The sequence below is a fragment of the Sciurus vulgaris genome (genome assembly GCF_902686455.1).
Source record: "Sciurus vulgaris genome assembly, chromosome: 14".
Classification (NCBI taxonomy): domain Eukaryota; kingdom Metazoa; phylum Chordata; class Mammalia; order Rodentia; family Sciuridae; genus Sciurus; species Sciurus vulgaris.
Genome location: NC_136475.1, coordinates 92,849,966 through 92,876,378, shown reverse-complemented (window position 1 = coordinate 92,876,378; position 26,413 = coordinate 92,849,966). Strand labels below are relative to the sequence as shown.

Below are 26,413 nucleotides of genomic sequence, written 5' to 3'. Positions count from 1 at the left end.
TAGACCACGCGTGAGTGTGCCCAATACACAAAAGGTAACACTAGCCAAACTCATCACCTCACAGTTTCTAAGTTCAAGTCCTCAAGCCACAAGAGCAAAATCTATTTAAAAGCCCTCTTAAAAGACAAAGATAAAGAATTTCCTCTGCTGTAACCCTTCATAAAACCCAGCCTTTTGTTGGACAGGGGCACTCCACCACTGAGCTACATTCCCCAGTCATCTTTATTTTTAGTTTGAGACAGAAGATCTCACTAAGTTGCTGAGGTTGGCCATGAATCTGTGATCCTGCCTCAGCCTCCTAGTCACTAGGATTACAGGCATGTGCCACTGTGCTCAGAAATACTCTTTAAATGTTTCCCTTAAACCTAACATTATTGTTACCTTGCAGATTTTAATCCTTGGCTTGTCAGAGTTGTTCGTTTTGACAGTAATGGGGATTAATCCTAAGGATGCTTTACCACTGAGCTATATCCCCACCCTTTTTATTTCAAGACAGTTTCACTAAATTGCCCAGGCTGGCCTTGAACCTGCAAACCTCCTGCCTCAACCTCCCTGAGTCATCAGGGTTACATGTGTGCGCCACCCAAGCCCAAGCAGCCTCTCAGTTTAAAGTCCACTCTGTAGAGCCAATGTTGACTCCAGCAAGAGTGGCAGAACCGTGGGCCCACAGGGCAGGCGGAGGAGCTGAGCAACCTGCCAGTTAACATGGGCCACTGAAACAGCACTGGGCACAGAAATAAAATGCCAGGCATCAAATAAGCCACGTGGATGCACACAGGAATAGCAGAAATGCCAAAAATTAACCCAGGACTGCAACTTGGGAAGAGTCATAATCTGACCTAGGGAAAAGCCCAAATTTATCCTCAGGAGAAAAATCAACCAGAACACATACAAAAAGCAAATCATTCTTTTCATCATTATCAAATTTCTTGGAGCTGGGGAAATAGCTCAGTTGGTAGAGTCCTTGCCTTGCATGCACAAAGCCCTGGGTTCAATACCCAGCACAAAAAAATTAAAAAATAAAAAAAAAAAAAGAAAAATTCTTGGGCATTTACTGTGTCTCAGGCGTTATTCTTCAAGGCCCCCCAAGCCTGTTACCACTTACTCAATAAATCATTTAGTTGGCATCTACAAAGTGATTTCTGTTTTATTTTTTGCAGTCCTGGGGATGTAAACTAAGGCCCCATGCGTGACAGGCTAACACTCTATCGCTGAGCCACATCCCTAGCTTTTCTCCTTTTTTGTACTGGGGATTGAATTGGGGTTGCTTCATCACTGAGCTACATCCCCAGCCCTTTTCATTTTGAGACAGGGTCTCACTAAGTTGCTTAGGGCCTCAGTAAGTTGCTGAGGATGGTCTCAAACTTGCAATCCTCCTGCCTCAGTCTCCTGAGTTGCTATGACTTTAGGTATGTACACCTCATCCAGCTCTCTTCTTTGCCTACTCCATGGCAGAAGTGGGGTGGGAAGCTCAGAATTCAGTCAGTTCCTGACTATTCTTAAGACCTTTCTCAGACCCAAAGGTTTAAAAACAGAGCATGGAAACCTAAGGAAAACAGACAGTGAGGCCAGCAAAAGGCTCCTAGTCCAGGCTCCTCCACAATGATCAGAGGGGAACAGGACCTTCTGACAATATCAGAAATTCCACCAACTGGGTTCAGATTCTGAAATGAGCTCTCTGGTTGAGCTCGTGAAGGAGTTTACTAGTTTATGGCAACGGAATGCAGACAGCTTCTACTGCTTTTGTGATCCGTTTGTGGGAGAAGGGTGAGGACACAGTTCTCCACCCATTCCCCAAAGCCTTCTATCCCACCCCAAAGACTGCCACATGGTCTAAAAACAGAGCAAGATGACCAACCACTGGCCAGTTCATGCAAATTGGTGGAGAGCCAGTCTGAGTGCAGAGATACACGCAGATCCTGCCCTGCCTTCTTGCTCCCCCGGCCACTGGCTTGGTTCTCATCACTACCTTTACCAGCAGTGAGCATCTGACATGCCAGGTTTCTACAGGGAGTCAGAAGGCAAAGACCACATTTCCTCCTGCCGCGCACTCAGTGCTAACCCAGGCTCACCGTTGCACGCACAGGGCTCCAACTGCTGCTCCCTTTCACAGAAGGGGATGCACTTCCCATCTTTACACTTGCCCAGGTCCAAGCAAACCGTGTCATCTTCAGCATTTCCTGGTGGTGGACACTCACTGCTGTTCCCTGAAGGCAAAAACCAATGAGCACAAGAGTCACAGGTTGTTATGCTTTGGATGTGAGGTGCCCCCTAAAAGCTCACGAGACGATGCAAGAAGGTTCAGGAGAAATGATTGGGTTTTACGAGTCTTAACCCAATCAGTGAATTAATCCCCTAGTAGGGATTAACTGAGTGGTGACTGAAGTGGTGGGTGTGGCTGGAGGAGGTGGGAATTGAGAGCGTGGCTCTGGGGTACATATTTGTATCTGGCAGGTGGAGACCTCTCTCTCTCTGCTTCCTGATCAACATGTGAGCTGCTTCCCTCTACCAGACTCTTCCACCATGATGTTCTGTCTCACCTCCAGCCCTGAGGAATGGAGCCAGCCCTCTGTGGACTGAGACCTCTGAAACCGTGAGCCCTCAAATATAACTTTTCCTCCTTTAAAATTGTTCTGGTCAGATCTTTTAGTCACAGCAGCAAAAAGTCTGACTAAAACACAGGTCCACCAGTTCTACACTGCACAGTGTTTCTCAAAAGAAGTGAGCAACACGGCAAACAGTAAGAGTTACGGGGTTGCTTTCTTTAAACAAAACATCAATTGTTTTTCAAGCATGTACATTCGCACTTGAACCACCGTATTCCAAGAGAAGCAGCAAGAGCCCTACCTGTGCAGTAAGACACGCCTTTGCAGGTGGCATTAATAGCCTCCTGGCACTTCTTCTGGGCCGTCTCAAACTGACAGTTCTTACAGCAAGGACTGTTCCTGTCACTGTGGAAGAACAGGCAGAGACAATTCAATTCAAGTGACAAGCCCACATCCAACACCTACACTGGTGTTACAGCAACATCACAGAGAAGACCTGCTGACTGACTCACCACTCCTGCATAGTCAGACTTCCCTGTCTGCCCACTCTCTCTTCCTTCCTAATGTAGACAAGGCAGCATCAATATCAACTTTAGTAGGAAAGAATAAGCACAGAGATCATCTTTACAACATCTCGGTGTCCTTGGTTATTATTAATGCATTAATTAAATGAAAGAAAAAATAAAAAAGTTCCACCAGGCGATCAACACCTATGAAATGAGGCGGCCAGAGCCCCACTCCCTGTCAGCACTTACACTGAGCACCAGCACACACCATAATACACAGTCCAATTAGTTTTTCACCATAAACTGAAGTCTCTTCCTCAGCCAGGCTCTAGTCTATCAAGGGAACATAAATATGGAATATAGGTACCTTCTTATTTGTAACCTGCTTTCTCCATATTTAGTCTATGTCCTTAAACAGTATTCTACAACATTATTCTATTGTACAGATACATAATTAATTTATATTGCAGGATAGCAGTTGGTTGTTTTCAATATTTTGCTATGATACAAGGACATAGCCATCAACAGCCCTGTTATATCTTCTTCCTTTATCTCTGCTTCCTTTAAAAAGATCCTCTGAACTGTGGCACTGCTGCGGAAAAGCATGGGAGTCAAGGATTTTTGTTTGTTTTGCGGTGTTGGAGATTGAACCCAGGGCCTTGTGCTTGCAAGGCAAGTGCTCTAGCAACTGAGCAATATCCCCAGCCCTCAAGGGTTTTTTTTTACATAGTGTAAAACTGCTTTCCAGAAAGCATCTCTCTCTCACACACACACACACGCACACACAGATTAAAAATCCTGCATTCTCAATCTTCTATTGCACAGACACTGATCACCGACCCCCAAACTCCGGTGGGAGCACTTCTCACCTGCACTGCACGCCTGGCTTCAGCGTGCAGTCGCTGTTGCAGCAGGTGTCGTTGTTCAGGTACATGATGCCAGGGTCGCACTCCTCTCCTTCATCCACGCGGGAGTTCCCGCACACCTTGTTGCTGCGCTCCTTGAAACACTCCTGGGCCTTGCTTTCAATGGTTTTATAGATGGACTGCTTACTGCAGTTTGAAAACATCTTGAGAGAGAAAAAGCCAAAAGGGCCCAAAATAACAGAATTAAAGTTTATCCCCATATAGTGTTTGTGCTGCTTCTTTAGGGACAAATTCTTAGCGTAAAAAACACCATCAGAGCCACGGTGGAGCTATGTCAGTCGGTCTCAGTCGCCTTTGAATGTCATTGATATGGAACTGAGTTATCTTCCTTTACAGGATGCTAAGTGGCTGCTGTGAATTTGATTAAGGACTAGAAGTTTTCACATGAAGGCAAATGATACTAATACTGGGACCAAACACCCCAGCCGATCCCATCAAGGAAACAAGCAGTCTAGCAGAATAGGGAGCTCACCGATCCCACCAGACTGAGACTGGCCTGCTGAGCCCAAGAGGATATTCCTCTTAGGAAGAACCTGCAGCAGAAAGAGAGAACAACACACTCGTCCGTGCATGTCCCTGAGGCAGAGCCTACAAACTGAAAGTTCTGACTCTGTCCTCATAACCAAGGAGCAAAGAACTTGTCACTTACAGGGGCACTATCCACATGGGAGTCAGTAGTCAATAGTCTCATAGCTATTGAGACTTTTTTTCTTGTCATGTATTTAATACATTTTTTTTTTAATTTTTTTTTTTTTTAAACAGAAACGTCTAGCCTCTACTAAGTGGAGAGAATGGAATCGGGAATGCCCACTGCCCCTCACCACCTTCCACCTTGACCAGCTCATGTCTCCGTGAACTCTCTATGTCTTCACCACTTTTCCTCTGCTTCTACATTGTTTTGTTGTTGTTACTTGCTTTTTAACAGGTTTATTGAGACACAGTATGTATTACAAAGTTCATCCATTTCTTTCTTATTTTTTTGGTAGTAATGGAAACTGAACCCAGGGGCACTTTACTACTGAGCTATATTCCCAGCCTTTTTTTTTTTTTTTTTTTTTTGGTGGTGGTAGTACTGGGGATTGAACCAGGGTCTTGTGTTTGCGAGGCAAGCACTCTACCAACTAAATTATATCCCCAGTCCTTTTCCAGCCCTTTTTGAGACAGGGTCTCACTTAGTTGCTGAGGCTGGCCTCAAACTTGCAATCCTCCTGGCTCAGCCTCCCAAAGTGCCAGGATTATAAGTGTGCAGCACTGCACCCAACTATGCTCATCCATTTCTAAAATAAAAGTCCATGATTTCCATGATAACTTTATTAAGTAGTGAAACCATCACCATAATCAGTTTTAGAATATTCCTATCCTGTGCTCACTTCAGCAGCACATATACTAAAATTGGAACAATATAGAGAAGATTAGCATGGCCCTGCACATGGAAGACAAGCAAATTCACGAAGTAGTCCTTGTTTTAAAAAAAGATGATTCTCATCCTCCCAATAAGGTCGCCCATGTCATTTATAGTTAATGCCTATTTCTACCTGCAAATATAGAAAAGCACTATTAAATTTAAATAAAACAGAATTTAAAATTCAATTCCACAGTCTCTAATCAACATTTCAATTGCACCATGGCCACGCATGGCTAGTGGCTACTATAGAGAGCAGATATATCTAGAACATTCCCATCATTGTTGAAAGCCCTATCAGATGACACTAACTATAGAGTATATGATTTGAAATGAAGAGATGATCTTTGAAAAAGGCAAGAGAATTCAAGCTTGGATAATTTGGAAAAGTGAGCATAAAAGGGGTAGGAAAATGTCTCTCAGGCACAAGCTGTCAAGTAGAGATATAAAATGTAGCACTGCAAAGAGACAGACTATTTTTACTCATGACAGCCAAACAATTAGCTGCAACACTCAAGATCTCAAGAAGTGCAGAGGCCAGGAGTGGAAAAGTGGTAAGGCAGGAATGGGGAGCCATGGAGCTACTTTACCATCTTCTCCCGACCAGACTCAGACTCCTCTCCATCTCTTTACCTCAGCACTGCCTAGGCTGCACAGCTCCAGATAAAAGGATGAAATGCAAGGACCAGACATCTGTTAGCATCTCTTTGATATGGACTCTAGGAGTTAACAATGTCCCAAATCAACTAGCACAGTTGGTTCTGAACCCATGGATCAAAAATATTCAGAGGAGTCAGGCACAGCAGCGCATGCCTGTAATCCCAGTGGTTTGGGAGGCTGAGACAGGAGGATTGTGAGTTCAAAGCCAGCTTCAGCAACTTAGTGAGGCCCTAAGCAACTCAACGAGACCCATCTCTAAATAAAATATAAAAGAGGGCTGGGGATGCCACTAGCTGGTTAAACGCCAGTGGGTTTAATCCCTGGTTAACCCACAAGCCCCAGTCAAAAAAAAGAAAAGAAAATCAGGGGGAAAAAAGCATCTGTACTGAACACAAACAGACTTTTCATTATTCCCTAAACAATGCAGTATAACAACTCATACAGCATTTACAAGTAATCTAGAGCTGATTTAAGTACACAGGAAGATGTGTAAAGACTCTATGATCTTATAGAAGGGACGTGAGCATCTGCAGATTTTAGTATCTGAGGGGTCAGGAGTCTCAGGACCAACTCCCTCACAGACACCAAGGAACCACTAGATTATTGTTATTTATTACACAGGAACTTGATTATTGTTATTTATTATGCAGGAACTCCTACTAGGACTGCAGATAAAGCTGCAAACAAGAGGCTTGTAATTCAGCAAACTGTGTTTCACTGCAAACGTTAATGAAAACATGCAAATTGTGAAGTACCACAGAGTTAAAATGAGCAACAAAGTTTAAATGAAATGACAAGTAAACTTTAACTTAAAGCCGGAGCGCACAATACCCTGAAACCTAGAACTCACACAAAAGTCATCATTATTAATAATTTTTTTTAGAATCCAAGCTTATCCATGATAAACTTTGATATAACAGTATAAATCAGCTGCTCAGGAGGCTGGGGCAAGAAGAATGCAAGTTCAAGGCCAGCATCAAAGACCTAGGGAGAGCCTGTGTCAAAATAAGACTTTTTAAAAGGTGGAAGGGCAGCACTGAGGATGTAGTTCAGTGGCAGGGTTCCCCTAAGTTCAATCCCCAGTGATACCAAACAACAAAAAATTGTTCAAATGACAGCTTTAATAGGTGGACCATGCGCTTCACCCCAAAAACACCATGTATCAAGGTACTGTGTAAGTTGCAGCTCCATCCCTAGGTAAATACCTAGGAATGGAATACTTTCCTGAGCTCCTGTTCTGAGAAGACCACACAACCTCTTCCTTTCCTACCCACATTAAAATAATCTAAATAATCAAAATTATTTTGGTAATAAATCCAACACACAGATGTCAACGCTTATAACCATGCCACATGTTAAGGACTCAGTAAACATTAGCTATAAGCCAGGTGCAGTGGCACTCGCCTGTAATCCCCGTGGCTTGGGAGGCTGAGGCAGGAGGATCATGAGTTCAAAGGCAGCCTTCGTAATGGTAAGGTGCTAAGCAACTCAGTGAGACCCTATCTCTAAATAAAATACAAAACAGGGCTGGGGATGTGACTCAGTGGTTGAGTGCCCCTGAGTTCAATCCCCAGTACCAAACAAAACAAAACAAAACAAGAAACCTCCAAATCACACGTACCTTGTTGTTCTCATGATCACCGCTCACAGCTATAGGATACATAACATATTTTCCTCCCTGGTCCTCATTTGGAGCACATTCTGCTAGACCATCAGGATCATGTTCTGCTCCAAAATTGTGTCCCAATTCATGAGTTGTAACCAGATCAGCTTCCTTTAAGGATCATGCAAGGAAAATACTAAACATCAGTTACTTTTATCTCCTGAGTCTACAGTATCTTACTTAAACTGAGTCCTTTAATTAGAGCTACAAAAGAATAACTATGATTTATTCTATTAATTGTAGAAATTAAGCTGAGACAGAAAAATAGCTTGAGCACAGGAGTTTGAAGCCAGCCTAGGTGACAATGGAAAGGAATTAAAAGGGAGGCGGGGGGAGGGGGGGAGACAAAATTTGTCAAAGAACACAAGAACATTTTAAAAACACACATCTCCAAATTGAAGGGCCCATCTGTCCAGCACAGTGGAGAAAAATAACATGCACCATACAGCAATTACATTATGGACAACATATCAGTGTATCAAACTGATATTTTTCTGCCAATATCTATTCTCCCCTTCTTCCCTAAAGAATCCTAATTCATTGCTCTAGGACTATGGGCATTCATGGAACCCAGTTTTGTCTAGGGAGATAGAAAAGAAGCCAGGGGATGGGATTTCTAGAAAAGCTTTTTAAATGGGACAGATTTGGTTAGTTATGATCTCTTTCTCCACCTTTTTCTAATACAGGAGAGAACCATCTGTGGCCATAAGATGACAAACACGAGGACAAAGGACTCATGCTGAGAACAGCTGAAAGCAGCAAGTCAAAAGACCCAAAGCTCCCATAAGCACCTCTCAGTTGCAATGCCACCTGGAGAAGACTCTCTCTGAACTGTTTCTCACTGAGACAAAGAATCCCTTATTTATCCCACAGTTTTTAAGTTTTCTGTTATTTGTAGACAAACAAACTCTGAACAGATATATTTACACATAAATAAGATCCAAAAATCTTCTAGAAAAAAAATAGAACCCATGCAAAAGCCAAAGACTCAGACCCTTTAACAGGAACACAAATACAGAAGACAACTGAGCAGGGCTTTCAAATGCTTTTCACCCAGCCACATGAAGAACCACGCTCAATGCAAGCAACCTCATCCTCGTACACACAAAACCCCAAGAATTTGCATCTCACGGACCTATTCTTAGGAGGCTCCTTGATAATACAACAAAATGATGGCACAGATCAAGGAAGAAAACACAGGGTCCAGAAAACAAGAGCGCACAGGGTGCCTGAAAATGACCGCTGCTCTGCAAGCCCAACACAGGCGCCCTAAGGAAAGCAGCAGGACAAAGGGCTGGAGAGGGCGTGTTTAAGAAACCAAGGTCCTGACGTGCCTTGAAAGAAGCTGACAGGTCATTTCTTCTTTATATAGTTCTTAAATTCTCATATTTCTCCAGAAAACATGGATTTCTTTTAGGCAGAAATTAAAAACATTACATACCCTTTCTCCAACTTATGCCCATTTGTGTACAATGAATCAAAATGCATTCTACTATCCATATAACTAAATAGAACGAATGATAAAAAAATTTTTAAAAGATACTTGTGTAAATATATAACTGAGGTTCTAACCCCCCCCCCCCAACTCCAAATCTATCCTTTTAAAAAGATCAAAGGACACACCTTAGTAAGGATGGTTTTACCGTAATTTTTTGTGCTGGTCAAACCACTATTCAAGTAGATATTTTTCTTCCCAACTGGACTATAGTAAGCTAAAGGCAAAAGGAAACAGACAAAAATTAAATACAGAATTATAATGTAGCCAAGTTTACTCTTCAAGTTAAAAGAAAAAGGAAACACAAAAATTGTTTATTAAGTATAGAATAATAATGTAATCCAGTCAGTTTACTATTTCAGCAATATATTCACAAAGCCAATGGGAAAACTTACCTTTTGGACAAACACCTCCATGACTGTTTGCCCTGGGAGAACCAACATAAGCTAAACCAAGAGTTCCCATATCGAAATCTTGATATGTGAAAAGATGTGCCAGGCAGACTTTAGACGCTTCCTCAGCTATATCAAAGCTAAATTGCTTCAAAGAGAAAAAAAGTTCTACATTAAATTAACAATTATATCTAACTAAGGGATATCACAACTAAATATTGCAGCATAGCATCAAGTCTGGTCACAGTTCTGTATGAACACCCACACTCTCATGCAGCACACCACCATTTCCCTGGGGTTCATACCCATCTGCGCAGCTGGGAAACAAATGTTGTCATCTGAGGAGGGAGGAGACAAAGGACAAGCTTGGGGGCCTTTTCAGAACTCACTGCTCCACCACAGAGTGCAATAAAGGCCTTTAGTCCAGGACCCAAGGGGCTCCAACTCTACAGGGGGACTGACTGCAGCACCCATATCAAAACAAACAATTCTAAAGTATTTCAAGAATTCTTCTACTGGTTAATAGGAACTTATATTTTACTCATTTATTTGGGTTGGGGAGGATTTTTAACTTTTTAAATTTTATAAGATAAAGGAGTTATAAGTAAAAACAGGAAAGCATAAACATCTAGTCTTACATTACTAAAATAAAATTTGGGGGGGGTACTGGGGATTGAACTCAGGGGCACTCAACCACTGAGCCACATATCCAGTCCTACTTTGTATTTTATTTAGAGACAGGGTCTCACGGAGTTACTTAGCGCACCTTGCTTTTTGCTGCACTCACAATCCTCCTACCTCAGCCTCTGAGTTGCTGGGATTACAGACATGTGCCACCATGCCCAGCTCTAAAATAAAAATTTTAATTTATTTAATCAACACTGTAGGTCTATGAAGGTTTTTTTCCTTCCATTCAAAGGTGTTTATCATACTACTCTAAAAACTTATACCATAAGCTTATAAATTCAAGACCAGCCTCAGCAATTTCACAAAACCCTGTATCAAAACAAAACAAACAAAGAAAAGGACTGGGGATATAGGTCAGCAATAGTGTTCCAAATTCAATCCTCAGTACAAATTTCTACCATAACAGTTCAAAGACTCTAAGTTTAAAACAATCATGATTTTTGCTGGGCATAGTGGTACATGCCTGTAATCCCAGTGGCTCAGGATGCTGAGGCAAGAGAATTGCAAGTTTGAGGCCATTCTTAGCAACTTAATTTTTTTTAAAAAGGGCTGGGGATATGGCTCAGTGGTTAAGCACCTCTGGGTTCAACACCAGTACCAAAAAAAAAAAAAAAAAAAAGGTTTCTAAAACATTTAAAGTGAGAGGTAAGAAAGCTTGTATGAGAAATGAGAACAGATAATCTGGGACTCTGAGAGCTCTAAGTAAAAGGGTGCTACTCTTGGAACTCTTCCAAGAGTCTGGGGGAGAGCCCTAGAAAGGACCATCCATGAACAGTCGTGCTTCCCTCTGGATCCTCTAGAGCCTGGGCTGCCCAGAGAACCAAGGAAATCAGGAAGGTGCATGACCGGGCTGTCGCAGGAGTCAGGAGATCTGGCCGCTCAAATCCAGCTCTGCCATTGCCAACTACAGGACTCACCAGGGACAGACCATTTAACTTGGTTCAATGGGCTGACCTGTGGCCACTCCAAAACTCACATATTGAAGTCGTAACCTCCTATAACCCAGAATGTACTATATTTGGACAGAGAGTCTTTAAAGCAGTAATTAAGGTAAAATGAGGTCATATGAATGGGCCCTAATCCAGCACGACTGGTGTCCTTATAAAGAAGGGGGTTAGGAAAAAGACTCACAGAGGGACGATGATGTGAGGACATGGGGAAAGAACATCTAAATGCCAAGGAGAGGGGACTCAGAAAAACCAACTCAGACAACACTTTGATCTTGAACTTGCAGCCTCCAGAACTGAGGAAATAAAAAACTATTATTTAAGCTGCCAGCCTATAGTGCTTTTTACAGCCGCTGAAGTTGACTCATTACTAACGCTGAGCTATACCTCTTCACAAAGTAACGGTGGATCTCAACCCACCTCTCAGAGTGGTTGGCAGACCAAATTAGATAAGGTATGTTGAGAGTACTCTACAGATACAGTACGTTATGGTTCACAATCTGTAGGAAACTAATACATTGCCTAGTACATTAAAAGATAAAACTATCACTTCATAGTTCAGTTTACAACAAAGCAACAATACAAACTCAGCAGAATCATGTAGCAGAATCTTAAGGCATGAATCCATATTACACAGAATATTTAACTATCTAAATGTATTACCAGAACAAAATAAAAATTTTAAATTTGTACAGAAAATTTTCAGATTTCCAAGTTATATTTCTATTGTTCAATACATGTACACAGCCTATTTGACAATTATTGCCATAAGAGATCCATTAACAAACTTCAGAGAGACCTAAGCTAACAACACAGTGTGAAAAAAAACCTGTATATTGGGTATTCATGCTACTTCCTAGAGAAGAGCCACTGTACTTATTAGATCCGGGATGATATTAAGGTTAAAAGGCATTGCTTCACAGCATTTTTCCTCTTCAGATTCTTTTGCCAGTTGAAATCCCCCCTACTAAAGGGTGTGGGTCACTGTTGGACCAGCTGGGGTGGCTGCTCCAAGTTCACCACTCTTTTCTAGTATGTCCCTTCTCTAGTGCAGATACAATTCACATATTAGAAATCCCAGTGTTGTTAAAAGGATCATGTCAGGATCCTATGACCTACCTCCAGCAACATCTTCACATCCCAAGCATCCTTGTCTTCATTGGGGTAACTTTTTGCCATATTGTAGTGCCTTTCACCGGGTTTTACTTCTTGTGGAGACTTCAGAATGCGAATCTATACTTAAAGAGAGAACATACTTAGAACATTTCCTAAAACATTGTAACACTCTAGATACTACACACTATTTTATTTGTTCAAAAGACTGTCTACCATGCTGGAAAAAATGTTTTAGAACCAACATTCCAAAAATCCTTCAGCTCTATTACTCAGTGTTTAAATCAAACTGAAAAGCATGATATGGAAAACATACATGTCAATGAGTTATTTATAAAAAAGTTATAAATGTACTAAATTTTCATATTCTCTACATTTTGGTTTTTTTGTGTGTGTTTTGTTTTTCCCTCTACATTTATTCAGAAAAAAATTAGCCCAAATATTTATTACAACTACGGTCAATAATTTAGAGAAGAAGAATAAGATGTGCATCACTTTGTACACCATAGGAATAAAGGATTATAAAGAACATGTACTTCTTTTTGTATATGCATCTCAGACACATTCATATTAAATCTAGCAAGGAAAGAAAGGAACCCAGTATGATTAGTGAATTCTGGAAAAAGAAGGAAGTCATACTCAACTTAATGGTTTCTGAGTGTCTCTCTTCTCTGCCTGTTTGCATAGAGAAGCCCATTCTGGTCTGCACTACCACCACATGGTAAGTTTACTAGAGAGAGGATCTCAGCTTTGGTAGTGGGTGGTCAAGGTCAACTCTTAAGAGGAACAACCTATCTGGAAGCCCACCAGGACTGCACATCTAAATCACATCCTCCAACCCATTTTTTAAGGATTAAAGAAGTTGACATTTTTATCTCCTGTTTTACTCCTATGTTCTTCAATTGTTTTCAAGTTCCAAAGGTAAAAAGGAACTTTAGAGTAATAATAACTCATTCTACTATCCTTTCCATCCCCACTGCCCCACCCCTCTTCAGAATCTGAAGTTCCTTCATTCTTTTCGATAAAACCATTTTAAAATAAGGAAGGCCACTTTATATGTACCGATATGGAATAATCTCCAACAAATTGAGAAATGAAAAACAAGGTACAAAAGGGTACAGCACACTGCCACTATGTCAAATGCAGACTTACACACACACACACACACACACACACACACACACACACACACACACTGCATACTACATACAACATCTCTAGAAAGGTGCACATGAAACCAATGATGTGGATGTCTCTGGGGAAAGGAACTGTTTTGACAATGAAGAGAAGTTATGGAGACTTACTTTTCACGGTTTGTGTACTGTGTATACATTACCTATTCAAATGACAACTTAAAAAGAAAATGCAAAATAGTAAAAAAAGGGAAAGGGAAAAATAATTCTTAGTTTTATACAAGTACTATCAAAGTTAAACATTTATAAATATGGCACATAAATTCAAAAGTTTTTTTAAAAAATCTCTTAATTCTATACTACAAAACCTGTAAGAATACAGTTTAGTACAAACAGCCTAGGAAAAATAGAATTCACATAATTTACCTATAAAATACCTATTTTGTGCAAAGCAGTACTCAATTTCAGAAGTTTCTTTAATTACACTTAGTAATTTGTAAAAATTTGTTTTACCATAAGATATAATTAAGATGATATTAGTATAACATTGTACATACTACTAAGAGCTTTTAGGGAATGGCATCTAATGATTCTATATGAAATGCCTTACACAGTATTTTTGGGTAGTTTTTCTGACTAAAAAAAAATATATATATGCTAGAATTTTAATTAAAGACTGAAGTATAATCAGAAAAAAAGAACAACACTACAGGGGATAAAAGTTATAAACTGGAGCACGCCTGTAATCCCAGCAACTCAGGAGGCTGAGACAGGAGGATCATAAATTTGAAGCCAGGCTCAGCAAATAAGTGAGGCTGTAAGCAACCTAGCAAGACCCTGTCTCAAAAAATAAAAAGGGTTAGGGATGTAGCTCAGTGGTAAGGTGCCCTAAATTCAATTCCCAGCATTAAAAAAAAAAGAGAGAGTGAGAGAGTTATAAATTTAGAGAAGGGGCAGTGTAATAGCATAAAAAGTTTGACAAAACAGTGCCTGAGGACAGAAAATTTCATAATCTTGAATTAATATTAAAAAACTACATAATTTACCAGAAAAAAATCACTGGCATTTGAGAATATTTATTTATGATTAATGTCAAAGATAAATTTTTGGGTTTTGAATACAATTATTTATATCATAAATTCACCGAGTAACACAAGGCCTTATCTATTGATAAATACCTGCTCTATCTGTATTCCATAACCTTTAAAACCCGCATTATCCCACGAAGTGTTCCGATAGATGTCATCAACTCTGTCAATTAGCTCTATCTGTGTGTATAAAAGAAAAAGACACTGTGTAGATCTTTACCATTTTTTGTAATATAATACAAAAAAGTTCAGGGATAAATTCAGTTTAGAGAAAATGCCTTTGTACAAAGTTCTACTAATCATAGAAACTAGAAACTAGCATTAAGATGTTAAAATTTTTATCACTGATGGATCTATCAAAGAAATTATTCTTAGCCCTAAACTTAAAGTGCTGTTGCCAGAATAAAACAACAGTACAGTTTATCCCAAATTTTAGGTAATCAACTGCATTATAGAATTGAAATACGAGTATCAACCTTGTTAAAATCTATCATTCCTTCCAAACACAGTGGGCACACCTATAATCCCAACAACTTGGGAGACTGAGGCAGGAGTACTCCAAGTCAAAGTCAAAACAACTAAGAGAGACCCTGCCTCAAAGTAAAAAATAAAAAGAACTAAGGGTATATAGCTCATTGGTAGAGCACCCCTGGATTCAATGCCCAGTATCATAAAAAAAATGAACAACCTACCATTTTTACCACCTTTGAAAATGAAATTTAAAAGTCAATTGATTGCCTAAACATACTCCCTTCTTAGAAGTAGTCTGCCTTCATTCTGTCCCTTGGCAAGTACCTTAAATGCCTTCCCAGAACAGGGTAAAAAGGCACCGATAGCAAACTGCTATCCCACAAAGTTTGGCACTGAGGGAATGGGTGAAGGAGCAGGAGGAATGAGGTATACTGCCCATTCCTACTTCTACTCTGATTTGGAAAGATTCAGGGAGGAGCACCATCACCAAGGATGACTACATGGGAATGAACAAAATGCTAATTACCTATCTTTGTTCTCAAAGAGAATATTCTAGTGTTCAAAATCCAGACTGATGAAGTTAGTTACAGCAACAGTAAAGCAAGTTACTAAGAACAGTCTAAGAAACTGTTCTTTGCTTATAAGTAAGTGTAAGAAATATAATTTTTAAAACACTAGACCTCTCATTGTATTCATTCACAGTGTAACAAGAAGTGAGACCCAAGGAGGTCCCTAATAGAAAACCCAGATTAAGAGAGCACTTTTCCAATGATTTCTCTTGCTGAAGAGTAAGAATAGCAATGACTCCTACTACTCTCATAATAAATTCATCCACTTGATATGGAAGGGAAGGGAAAGAAGAGTGAGGGAGGGTTTAAATAAAATGGAAAACCAGGGAACGCAAGGCAGTAAGAAAGATGTCTTTACTGCCTAGTCTGTTGGTTCATGAATAGCCCCATTCTCTTTTATACCCTCAATAAAATTTTGATCAATGCTGAGTTATCATGATGAATGAGGTCATACTAACAAAAAATGTCAACGAAAAATGACTCCCTTGATTTTAAAATTACAACATTTAATGCTTACAAGTTCACAGTCATGCTAAAGATGTAGCTCAGTGGAAGAGCACTGGCCAGCATGCACCCAGCTGAGTTTGATCCCCAGCACTAGAAAAACTACAAAATCCAGTATCAACATTTCTTTAATCTTCCTTCATATCTCCCACCTATTTCATGTACTTATACAATTGGCTCTTTAACATGACATGAACAAAACTGACCTCCTCTGAAATATAAGGAAAAGAAAAAAAAAAAAATACAGGTTCACAAGAATAAATCCACAAATGTGATACCACAGGCTCACACCACTATAGCAGTGATGTTTTAAAAGAGCTCATTTGTATAAACAAATATCACATTATGAACTTTCCCCAATATGCATAAAATTTCCAATGTGCAGAAAATATTAGTTCAAAAGAAAAACAGGTTTTCATAAATTGGAAAGTAAAGTTTCCATATAGTAATGTAAGAACCTCAGAAAATGGAAGTATTCAGTTGCAAATTATAGGAGACTTCTCTTAAAGAAATTTACCCACTTACACAAATTTTTTGTTCAATTACCTCATGCAATATCAAATACTTACTAAGTAATTGGTAGTGGTGCTTTCTTCCCCTCTGCCCATGTATTTATAAAAGCGATGATCTGCTACCACCAATAGTTTACATGTGTTCTTCATGGGATTAGGATCAGCTCTTCTCTTCACTCGATGAACAAACTCTAATATGAATTTGTATGCACTATTAAATCAAAATTCATCAAAACAAGGAGGGCTTTTTATAGTAACACTTCAAATCTAGCATATTTCTGAAACAAACATTATTTGAGCTTAGGAACCGTAAAGGTATCTTGAATTAAAAAAAAAAAAAAAAAAAACAATTTGGAAGGAAGCAGAAAAGTAAAAGAAAATATGAGGGTTTCCCCCCCGCCCCCCCGTTTGTTTTGTTTTTGTTGTTTTGGCACCGTGGACTGAAACCATAGGCACTTTACCACTGGGCTACTACTCCTTCTTATTTCTTGAGACATTCTCACTACATTGCTGAGGGGCAAAGACACTGAGGCTAGTCTTGAACTTGAAATCCTCCTGCTTCAGCCTCCCAGATTACTGGGATTATAGTCAAGTATCACAGCACCCAGCTCGAGATATGAGGTTTTTAAAATTGCAGCATTCAAAACCAAGGGGACAGGGGACATGGCTCAGTGGTTGAATGCTTGCCTAGCATGCTTAAGGTCCTGGGTTCAATTTCTTTTCGTCACCAAAAAAAAAAAAAAAAAACCACAAATAAAACTAAGAAAAAGTGCCTCCTTAATTTTTAAATACAAAAACCTTAAAAAGTGCTTAACAGAAAAAAATAATTATTATGAGGCTTTGAAGTTGTTGCTTTCTAACAGTAAAAATGTCAAGGTAAGCAAGGCATGGTGGTGCACACCTATGAATCCCAGCAACTCTGGAGGCTGAGACAGGAGGATCACAAGTTGGTGGGCAGCCTTAGCAATTCAGCAAGACCCTAAGTAACATAGTGAGACCCTGTTTTAAAGTAAACAATAATGGGCTGGAGTTGTGGCTCAGTGGTGGAACGCTTGCCTGGCACATATGAAGCACTGGGTTCGATTCTCAGTGCCATATAAAAATAAATAAATAAAAAGGACTGCTGGGCTCAGTGGTAAGCATACCTGGGTTCAATCCCCAGTACCAAAAAAAAAAAAAAAAAAAAAAGTCAAGGCAGGCATGGTAGTGCAGGCATGTAATTCCAGATATCAGGAGGCTGAAGCAAGTTCAAAGCCAGCCTCAGTAACTTAGTAAGGCCCTAAGCAACTTAATCAATTCTCAAAATAAAAAAAGGGCTGCAGATGTTGCTCAGTGGTTAAGCACCCCTGGATTCAATCTCCGGTATCAAAAAAAAAAAAAAAGACAAGTTAATTGTAGATTAAAAATAAGCAACTGTGGGGATTTGGAGATGTTTGTAAGGCCATCAATGCTAGACTGAGACCTACCTGGCCTCCTCCAGACAAATAAGCCATATGATAAATGTTTATATATCTTCTCCCGCAAAGTATATTTACGAAACATGTAGAAGCACACACATAATCATACACATATATATTTTATTTATGTAACATACAGAAATATATTCTTGTGCCTATGTGGTTCCACTCATCAGTTTGGGATACTTTACCAAATCAAGTAGAGGCAAAGCCATCAATACACTTTTTATGGAATTGTGTACACACATAGCTAAAACCTTTAACTTTGTAACATAAGAAGCTTTAAAAAGTTAGTCTGTGTTAATAGGACATCTTTCTTACTAAATAAACTGCTTAGGAATTTATGTATATACTATTATGCAAGTAATATTGTCTTAGGTCTTCATAAATGAGGACAGTAAGCCAGGCAAGGTGGCATGCACCTGCAGTCTCAGCTACTATGAAGGCTGAGGGAGGAGGATCTCTTGAGCCTGGGATTTCGAGACCAGCCTAGGCAACACAGGCAGACCCTGTCTCTTTAAAAGTAGCACAGTAAGCCTGGATTAGCAGTGCATGCCTGTAATACCAGTGGTTCAGGGTGCTAATGCAAGAGGATCACAAGTTCAAGGCCAGCCTCAGCAACTTAGTGGGGCCCTAAACTCAGTGAGATATTATCTCAAAATAAAAAATAAAAAGGGGCTGTAGCTCAGGGATAAAGTAAGTGTTCGTGGGTTCAAACCCCAGGACCTTTCCCCCACATCCCCCAAAAAGGCAGTCCGTGATATCTGGCTACCTAGCATATGCAAGGTCCTGGGTTCTATAGCCAACACCTCAAAAAAAAAAAAAAAAAATTAAAAGTAGTAACAATGAAGAGAAGGACACCTAAAATGATTGGATCTTTTTGTTTGTTTCTTTTTGTTACCTGGGGACTGAACCCAGGGGCGCTTAACCACTGAGCTAGGTCCCCAAACATTTTTATTTTGAGACAAGGTCCAAGTTGCTTAGGGCATCCCTAATATAAGTTGCTGAGATTGGCCTCAAACTTGAAATCCTACTGCTGCAGCCTCTTGAATTGCTGGGATTACAGGGCTGCACCACAACATTCAGCCTGTCATTTTTTTTAAATGACTACTAGACCTGTCCCAAGGCTGACAACCTTTTTGGTTATCTACCCAATACGGATACTTGATATGTCTGCCATGTTAGCTTTTATGCATAAAAAAGGAAATAAAACTTCTCTTCTTGCCCAACTAATTTCTTATAACCTATAATTTCTCTAAAGTATTATTTTTTCATTTCTAAATATCTTCAAATAAAGAATTTTCCCTCAGATCATTTAACTTTCCCATCCCCAAACTCTTAAGTCCAATCATTATTGCTCCCATTTCACTCTAACATTACAGAAAAAGAATTAATTTAAGTATTTCTGAACAACTCTATTTTTAAGCCAAAGACTAGAGTTACTTGATAATCTTTTCTTTTTTAATTAACAACCAATTTAAGACAACTGTAATACACTTATCATTCAAAATACATGTATGACTTTTTTTGTTTTTATTTTTTTTGCAGTTCTAGGGATTAAGCCCGTGGACTTGCATATGCTAGACAAGGGCTCTACCACAGAGCTCCATCCTAGTCTACTCATTCTTCTTTCCTTCTTTCCTAACTCTATTTACTTATTTAGAGATATCTATCTATCTATCTATCTATCTATCTATCTATCTATCTATCTATCTATCTATCTATCTAAAGACAGGGTCTCCCAAACTTGCCCAGGCTGGCCTGAGACAGCTGAGAATATGGGCATGTGTCGCCACACCAGCTCAAAATACATTTTTAAGTTTTACCTTCAGGTGGCTCTCTGGCTACCAGTCCCTTTGGAAGCAAATCTTCATTATCCACTTTTAAATAACCACACACTTTTGGAGACTGCAAACGTGAAACATTCTTGATATCTTCTGACTTATAAATTAACATTCTTTTGTCCTCGGTATCATTAACAAATCTCCAAAGTGGCTAAAACATATATATGACAAGACAGAAAAAATAAAAACTTCTTAATATTAAATTCTTACAATGTTCTTTGCTGTTCTTAGACAACATTTATCTAAGTTAAGTAAACTGACCAGACATTTTATCCAAAATAAATCATTTCTATTTTTAATATGGAATTTCTATGCTGATAAATTCATATTCCTCATTATTTTATCTGTACATGGAAAAAAAGCATTACTTTGTGACAGTTACAAACTCTTTCAGAAGATTCAGAAGAGGAGAAGCTTATACTTTTCCATTAATTTATTCAAAAATTTCTATGTAATGCCAACTGTATACTGGCCTATTAGAAGGGGTGCTAATATTGCAATAAAAGTTAAACACAGTTTCTGTGCATGTGGAATTTCCATTTTATTTTCCTCTAACATTCAGATATTTCATATGTCTGCCATGTTAGCTTTAATAAAAAAATGGAAATAAAATATTTTTGAGAGAGATGACTGAAAAGTTGCAACAATATGCTTGAAATTTATTATTGGTTTCAGGAAAGTTATTTTATAAAAATCTGCATTTATAGTAAATCACAACTCATGGGTTCCAAAGATTTCCCAAGCCAAAAGGATGCTTCTGTTTTGACAAAACAACTAGTTACCTGTAAAGACAATGGTCTCATCAGAAATAGGCAGCTTGTGGGGAATGTATAAAAAAGAATTTAAAATTTCAGGCTGGGAATGTAGCTTACTGGTACGGCTGTAGCTTACTGGTACGGCGTTTGCCTAGCATGCATGAAGGCCTGCGTTTGATCTCTAGCAATGCGAAAACAAAACAAACTTGTTTCTCCATCAGGGAAACACAAATCAATGAGACATCACTTTATATCCTTTAGGATGGCTATAATCAAAGACAAATTCTGGTAAGGATGTGGAGAAACCAGAACCCTCATAAATGTTGACAAAAATGTGAACCGGTGTAGTCATTTTGAAAACAATCGCTTGATCATAAAGTAACTGTTTTAAACAAAACAGAATTTGTTTAAACAAAAACAAAGTTACCATATAATCTAGCAATCCTGCTCCTAGAATTTACCTAGAAGATATGAAAAATATACCCATGTGAATCATGAATGTTCATAGCAGCACTGTTAATAAGAGCCAAAAAGTGGACACACCTTAATTGTCCATCAACTAATGAATAGGTTATATCCATACAATGAAACATTATTCAACAACAAAAAGAAATAAAGTACACACATGCTTCAACATAAATGAACCCTGAGAATACTGTTCTAAGCAAGGAGGCCATAAAGCCAAGGAAATGCCAGCACTATGCTCTTGAATTTCCCAGCTTTCAGAACCATGAGCTAAAAAACCTCTGTTCTTGCTAGGCATGATGGTGCACGCCTATAAACCCAGTGAATTGGGAGGCTGAGGCAAGAGGACTGGAAGTTCAAGGCCAGCCTCAGCAATTTAGTGAGATCACAAGCAATTAAGCAAGGTCTTATCTCAAAATAAAAAATAAAATGGGCTAGGGATGTGGCTCAATGGTTAAGCAACCCCAGGCATCCAAAAGGAACAAAACAAAAAAAACACCTGAGGGCTGGGGAGATAGCTCAGCTGGTAGCGTGCTTGCCTCGCAAACACAAGGCCCTGAGTTCGATCCCCAGTACCAAAAAAAAAAAAAAAAAAAATACGCCTGAATTACCCCATCTCAGATATTCTGTTATGACAACAGTAAAGGGACTAAGACAAAAGTCTAAACATTTATAGATTATAACATTACATGGTCAGAGATTTCTTTTTCATATTGATGGATAGACAAAAGACTAATGGTCACATAGGCTGGATGTATTTTTTAAATATAATATTTATAGAACCAGCACTCTGGCTTAACCCTTCCAGCAAATACACCTGAAAATCTCCCTCTCTTTTTTTTTTTTTTTTTTTTTTGCGGGGCTGGGGATTGAACTCAGGGCCTTGTGCTTGCAAGGCAAGCACTCTACCAACTGGGCTATATCCCAGTAAAAATTTCATTTTTACCAACTTTAATTAATTTTCCCACAGATAATCTGAATTGGTGATGATATTCCACTACCCAAGGTATTCCTATTTTTCAAAAAACATGGAATCAACTTCAACTTCACAGATAAATGGCACATGTTTTGTTTTCTTTTTTTTGGAGGTGGGGTACACTGTGGATTGAACTCAGAGGCACTCAACCACTGAGCCACATCCCTAGCCCTATTTTTTGTATTTTATTTAGAGACAGGATCTCACTGAGTTGCTTAGCACCTCACTTTTGCTGAGGCTGGCTTTGAACTGCCAACCCTCCTGCCTCAGCCTCCCAAGCAGCTGGGATGACAGCGCATGCCACCACAGCCAGCACAGGTTTTGTTGTCTAGACTGGTATCTGACAAGCAGATACATGCCTCACGTAAACATGGTCACCTCAGTCCAACTTCTACCATTAATGCTTCAGTGGAAGAGTGGCCAGAGACTGAGTTTCTCTATTGACTTACCAGACTATGAACGATAACCATTTACTGATCTAACATGTTCAGAGTAGCTAGCAGAGATATGGATAAATAAAATTTTACCTTTATTTTTGAGAACGTTTACGTCTGGAGTACGATTATTACAGAAAAATTTTAAATGCATCAGAAAAGAACGTCTTCTCTTCCTATTTCCACCCCACATGTGCCTCTTTCAATTGTGGTACTTAGAAATAGAGGGTAAATCTGATGACAGCTTCCTAGACATACAAAACAGTTTTTCTTTTTCTTTTCTTTTTTGGTACTGGGGATTGAATCCAGAGGCACTTTATCACTGAGTCACATTGCCAGCCCCAGACCCTTTTATTTTTTTTTATTTTGAGACAGGGTCTTGCTAAGTTGCTTAGATCCTTGCTTAGTTGGTAGGTCTCAAACTTGGATCCTCCTGCCTCGGCTTCATCCTTGCTGGAATAATAGGTGTGCGCCACTCAGCGCTTCATCCTTACTTTTCAAAGTCATCTACTTTCTTCCTTGTAACCAGAAAAAAGTCAGCAAAGTGGCAGGATATAAAATCAATACACATAAATCTAATCCATTTCTATTCATAAGTGATGAAAGAGAAATTAGGAAAACCACTTCATTCACAATAGCTTCAAAAAAAAGGGGGGGGGGGGGGGGGCTGGGGAGATAGCTCAGTCGGTAGAGTGCTTGCCTTGCAAGCACAAGGCCCTGGGTTCGATCCCCAGCAGCCCCCCCCCCCCCAAAAAAAAAAAAAAACTTAGGAATTAATGTAACAAAAAAGGTGAAAGACCTCTACAATGAAAACCACAGAACATGAAAGAAAGATCTCCCATTCTGCTGGAAAGGCAGAATTAATATTGTCAAAATGGCCATATGGCACTATACGGATTCAACACAATTCCAATTAAAATCTCAATGACATTCCTCATAGAAATACAGAAAGCAATCATGAAATTCATCTGGAAGAATAAGAGACTTTGAATAGCCAAAATAATCCTGAGCAGAAAAAGTTAAGCAGGAGGTAGCACAATACCAGACCTTTAACTATACTACAGAGCAATAGTAACAAAAACAGCATGGTATTGGCACCAACATAGTCAGGTAGAGCAATGGTACAGAATAGAAGACACAGAGACAAACCCACACAAATACAGTTACCTCATACCAGACAAAGAAGCCAAAAACATACAATGGAGAAAAGATAGCCTCTTTAACAAATGGTGCTGGGAAAACTGGAAATCCATATGCAGTAAAATAAAATTAAACCTCTATCTCTCACCTTGCACAACTCAACTCAAAATGAATCAAGGACTTAGGAATAAGACCAGAGACCCTGAAAAAGTAGGTCTGAATTTCCATCACATTGGCTTAGGACCAAACTTCCTTAACAAGACTCCTAAAGCGCAAGAAATAAAAGCAAGGATCAATAAATGGGATGGATTCAAATTAAAAAGCTTTTTCTCAGCAAAGGAAACAATCAATAATGGGAAAAAGAGAACCTATAGAGTGGGAGAAAATCTTTTCTACATATACTTCAGAAAAAGCACTAATCTCCAAAATTTATAAAGAACTTACAAAACTTTACACCAAAAATACAAAGAGCCCAATCAATAAATGGGCCAAGGAACTGGACAGACATTTTACAGAAGATATATAGGCAATTAACAAATATATGAAAAGGTGTTCAACATCTCTCTAGTAATTAGAGAAATGCAAATTAAAACCACCCTAAGATTTCATCTCACTCCAATTAGAATGGCTATTATCAAGAACACAAGCAATAATAGGTGTTGGCATGCATGTGGGGAAAAAGGCACACTCATACATTGCTGGGGGAGTTGCAAATTGGTGCAACCACTCCGGAAAGCAGTATGGAGATTCCTCTGAAAACTTGGAATGGACCCACATTTTGACATAGCTATCCACTCCTTGGTTTATACCTAAAGGACTTAAAATTAGCATACTACAGTAACGTAGCCACATCAATGTTTATAGCAACTCAGTTCACAATAGCTAGATAATGGAACCAACCCAGATGCCCTTCAACAGGTGAATGGATAAAAAAAATGGTGGTATATATACACAATGGAATATTATTCAGTCATAAAGAAGAATAAAATTATGGCATTTGCAGGTAAATGAATGGAACTGGAGAATATCATGCTAAGTGAAATAAGACAATCCCAAAAAACCAAAGGCCGAATGTTTTCCCTGATAAGTGGACAATGATACATAACGATAACGGGGGTGTGGGGGGTAAGAGAAAAATGGAGGAACTTTGGATTATGTAGAGGGAAATGAGAGAGGGGAGGGGGCAGGGTATGAAAGATGGTGGAATGAGACAGACATCATTACCCTTGTACATGTATGATTACACAAATGGTATGAATCTACAATGTGTAGCCACAGAAATGAAAAGTTGTACCCCATTTGTGTATAAGGAATCCAAATGCAGTCTGTAAAAATATAAAAAAAGAAAAAGAAAAAAGAAAAAACAAACACAAACACAAACAAAAATCCCCTTAAATTCAAGGAGAAAATAAATAATTTTCACCTTTGCCATCTTAAAACAACTAACAGAGATATAAGGTACTACAAAAAAATCACATGTAGACTTACCTCTATGTTATATTCTGCCCCATCTGTGTTAATTCTTATTATAACATCATCATCTCCTATATGGGCTAGAACCCTAGAGTTAGGCTCACCTTGAAAGAAAAAGTAATATTTTTTAGTATTAAAAAACAGATCAAATAATAAACTATACATTAGACCTTCATTAGACTGAAACATACATGGTACTCAGAGTTCTGCCAACAAAAACCAAAGGCCCCAGAAAGAAGCGAGATAATTCTCACCTAGTAAGGAAGTCTAAACTTTGAAATCTATCAAATTCCCAAAAACATACCCAAAAGTTCATAGCTATTCTTCCAGAAAAACTTTAGCTAATTTTGAATGAGAAAGAACTAAGAGAAGGCAGAAAATATGATCTGGAATAAACAGATCTTAAACTGTACTGTGCCATTTCTGTTCTATGCCTTTTTTTTTTTTTTTTTTTTAACTGTGGGAAAAAGTTCAAAAGTAAACTGCAGCCAGATGTGGTGGCACACATATGTAACTGGAGCTACTCAGGAGCCTGAGGAGGGAGGATCACAAGTTTAAAGTCAGTCTGGGCAACTTAGCAAGACCCTGTCTCAAAATAAAAAATAAAAAGGCCTGAGTCCAATTCCTAATACTGCAAACAAAACAAAAACCAGCAAATGCTTGTTTGATATATGTATTCTCAAATAAATATAAGAGTAAGTTATTTGGCTGGGTGTAGTGGTGCACACCTGTAATCCCAGGACAGGGAAGGCTGTGGCAGGAGAACCTCAAGTTCAAAGCCAGCCTCAGCATGTTAGCAATACCCTTAGCAACTTAGCACGATTCTGTTTCAAAAGAAAGAATAAAAACAATTGTGGAGTAACACAGTGGTAAAGCACCTGTGTTCAATTCCCAGTTTCAAAAATAATAATAATAATAAAAAGTAAGTTATGTGTTCTCCTAGCTTCCCTGTTTTAAGTCTCAATAAGGAAAGCCTACAGTCCTTGCCTAAAGACAAGATAAGGTTAATAAATTTGTATCATTTGAGAGGAAATCAATTTTAATCAACAAAATCAGCCAGCTAGCATAACATGCTAGGTAACACCCATTTCCTCCTGTTAAAATGTTTCTTCTTTCAAACTTAATACAGGGCAAATAAAACCACAGCAGAATATCACTGCTAGGAGAGCCCTTCCCCCACCCATCTACCAGAAGAGATGTTAGATTTGGAGAACTAACACCCCAGACATGAGAGCAAAATGCAAGCTTCCTACTA

At 39.0% G+C, this 26,413-nt stretch overlaps 1 protein-coding gene across 3 annotated transcripts in view; it reads right to left on the bottom strand.

The window, feature by feature from the left end:
* Positions 1 to 26,413, bottom strand: part of ADAM17 (ADAM metallopeptidase domain 17) — a 53,180-nt gene that overhangs the window by 5,823 nt on the left and 20,944 nt on the right. Inside the window, exons 4-14 of one of the 3 annotated variants that reach the window (XM_079111549.1) lie at positions 25,174 to 25,262; positions 19,898 to 20,066; positions 16,672 to 16,805; positions 14,649 to 14,738; positions 12,344 to 12,457; positions 9,594 to 9,738; positions 9,327 to 9,415; positions 7,662 to 7,814; positions 3,922 to 4,121; positions 2,848 to 2,951; positions 2,073 to 2,207 (exon numbers count right to left, since the gene is read on the bottom strand). In XM_079111549.1, the coding sequence (XP_078967675.1) occupies positions 2,073 to 2,207; positions 2,848 to 2,951; positions 3,922 to 4,121; positions 7,662 to 7,814; positions 9,327 to 9,415; positions 9,594 to 9,738; positions 12,344 to 12,457; positions 14,649 to 14,738; positions 16,672 to 16,805; positions 19,898 to 20,066; positions 25,174 to 25,262 (1,422 nt within the window). Of the gene's footprint in view, positions 1 to 2,072; positions 2,208 to 2,847; positions 2,952 to 3,921; positions 4,122 to 7,661; positions 7,815 to 9,326; positions 9,416 to 9,593; positions 9,739 to 12,343; positions 12,463 to 14,648; positions 14,739 to 16,671; positions 16,826 to 19,897; positions 20,067 to 25,173; positions 25,263 to 26,413 lie in introns of those variants that run through there. The other 2 variants (XM_079111550.1, XM_079111551.1) reach the window with 2 other exon arrangements.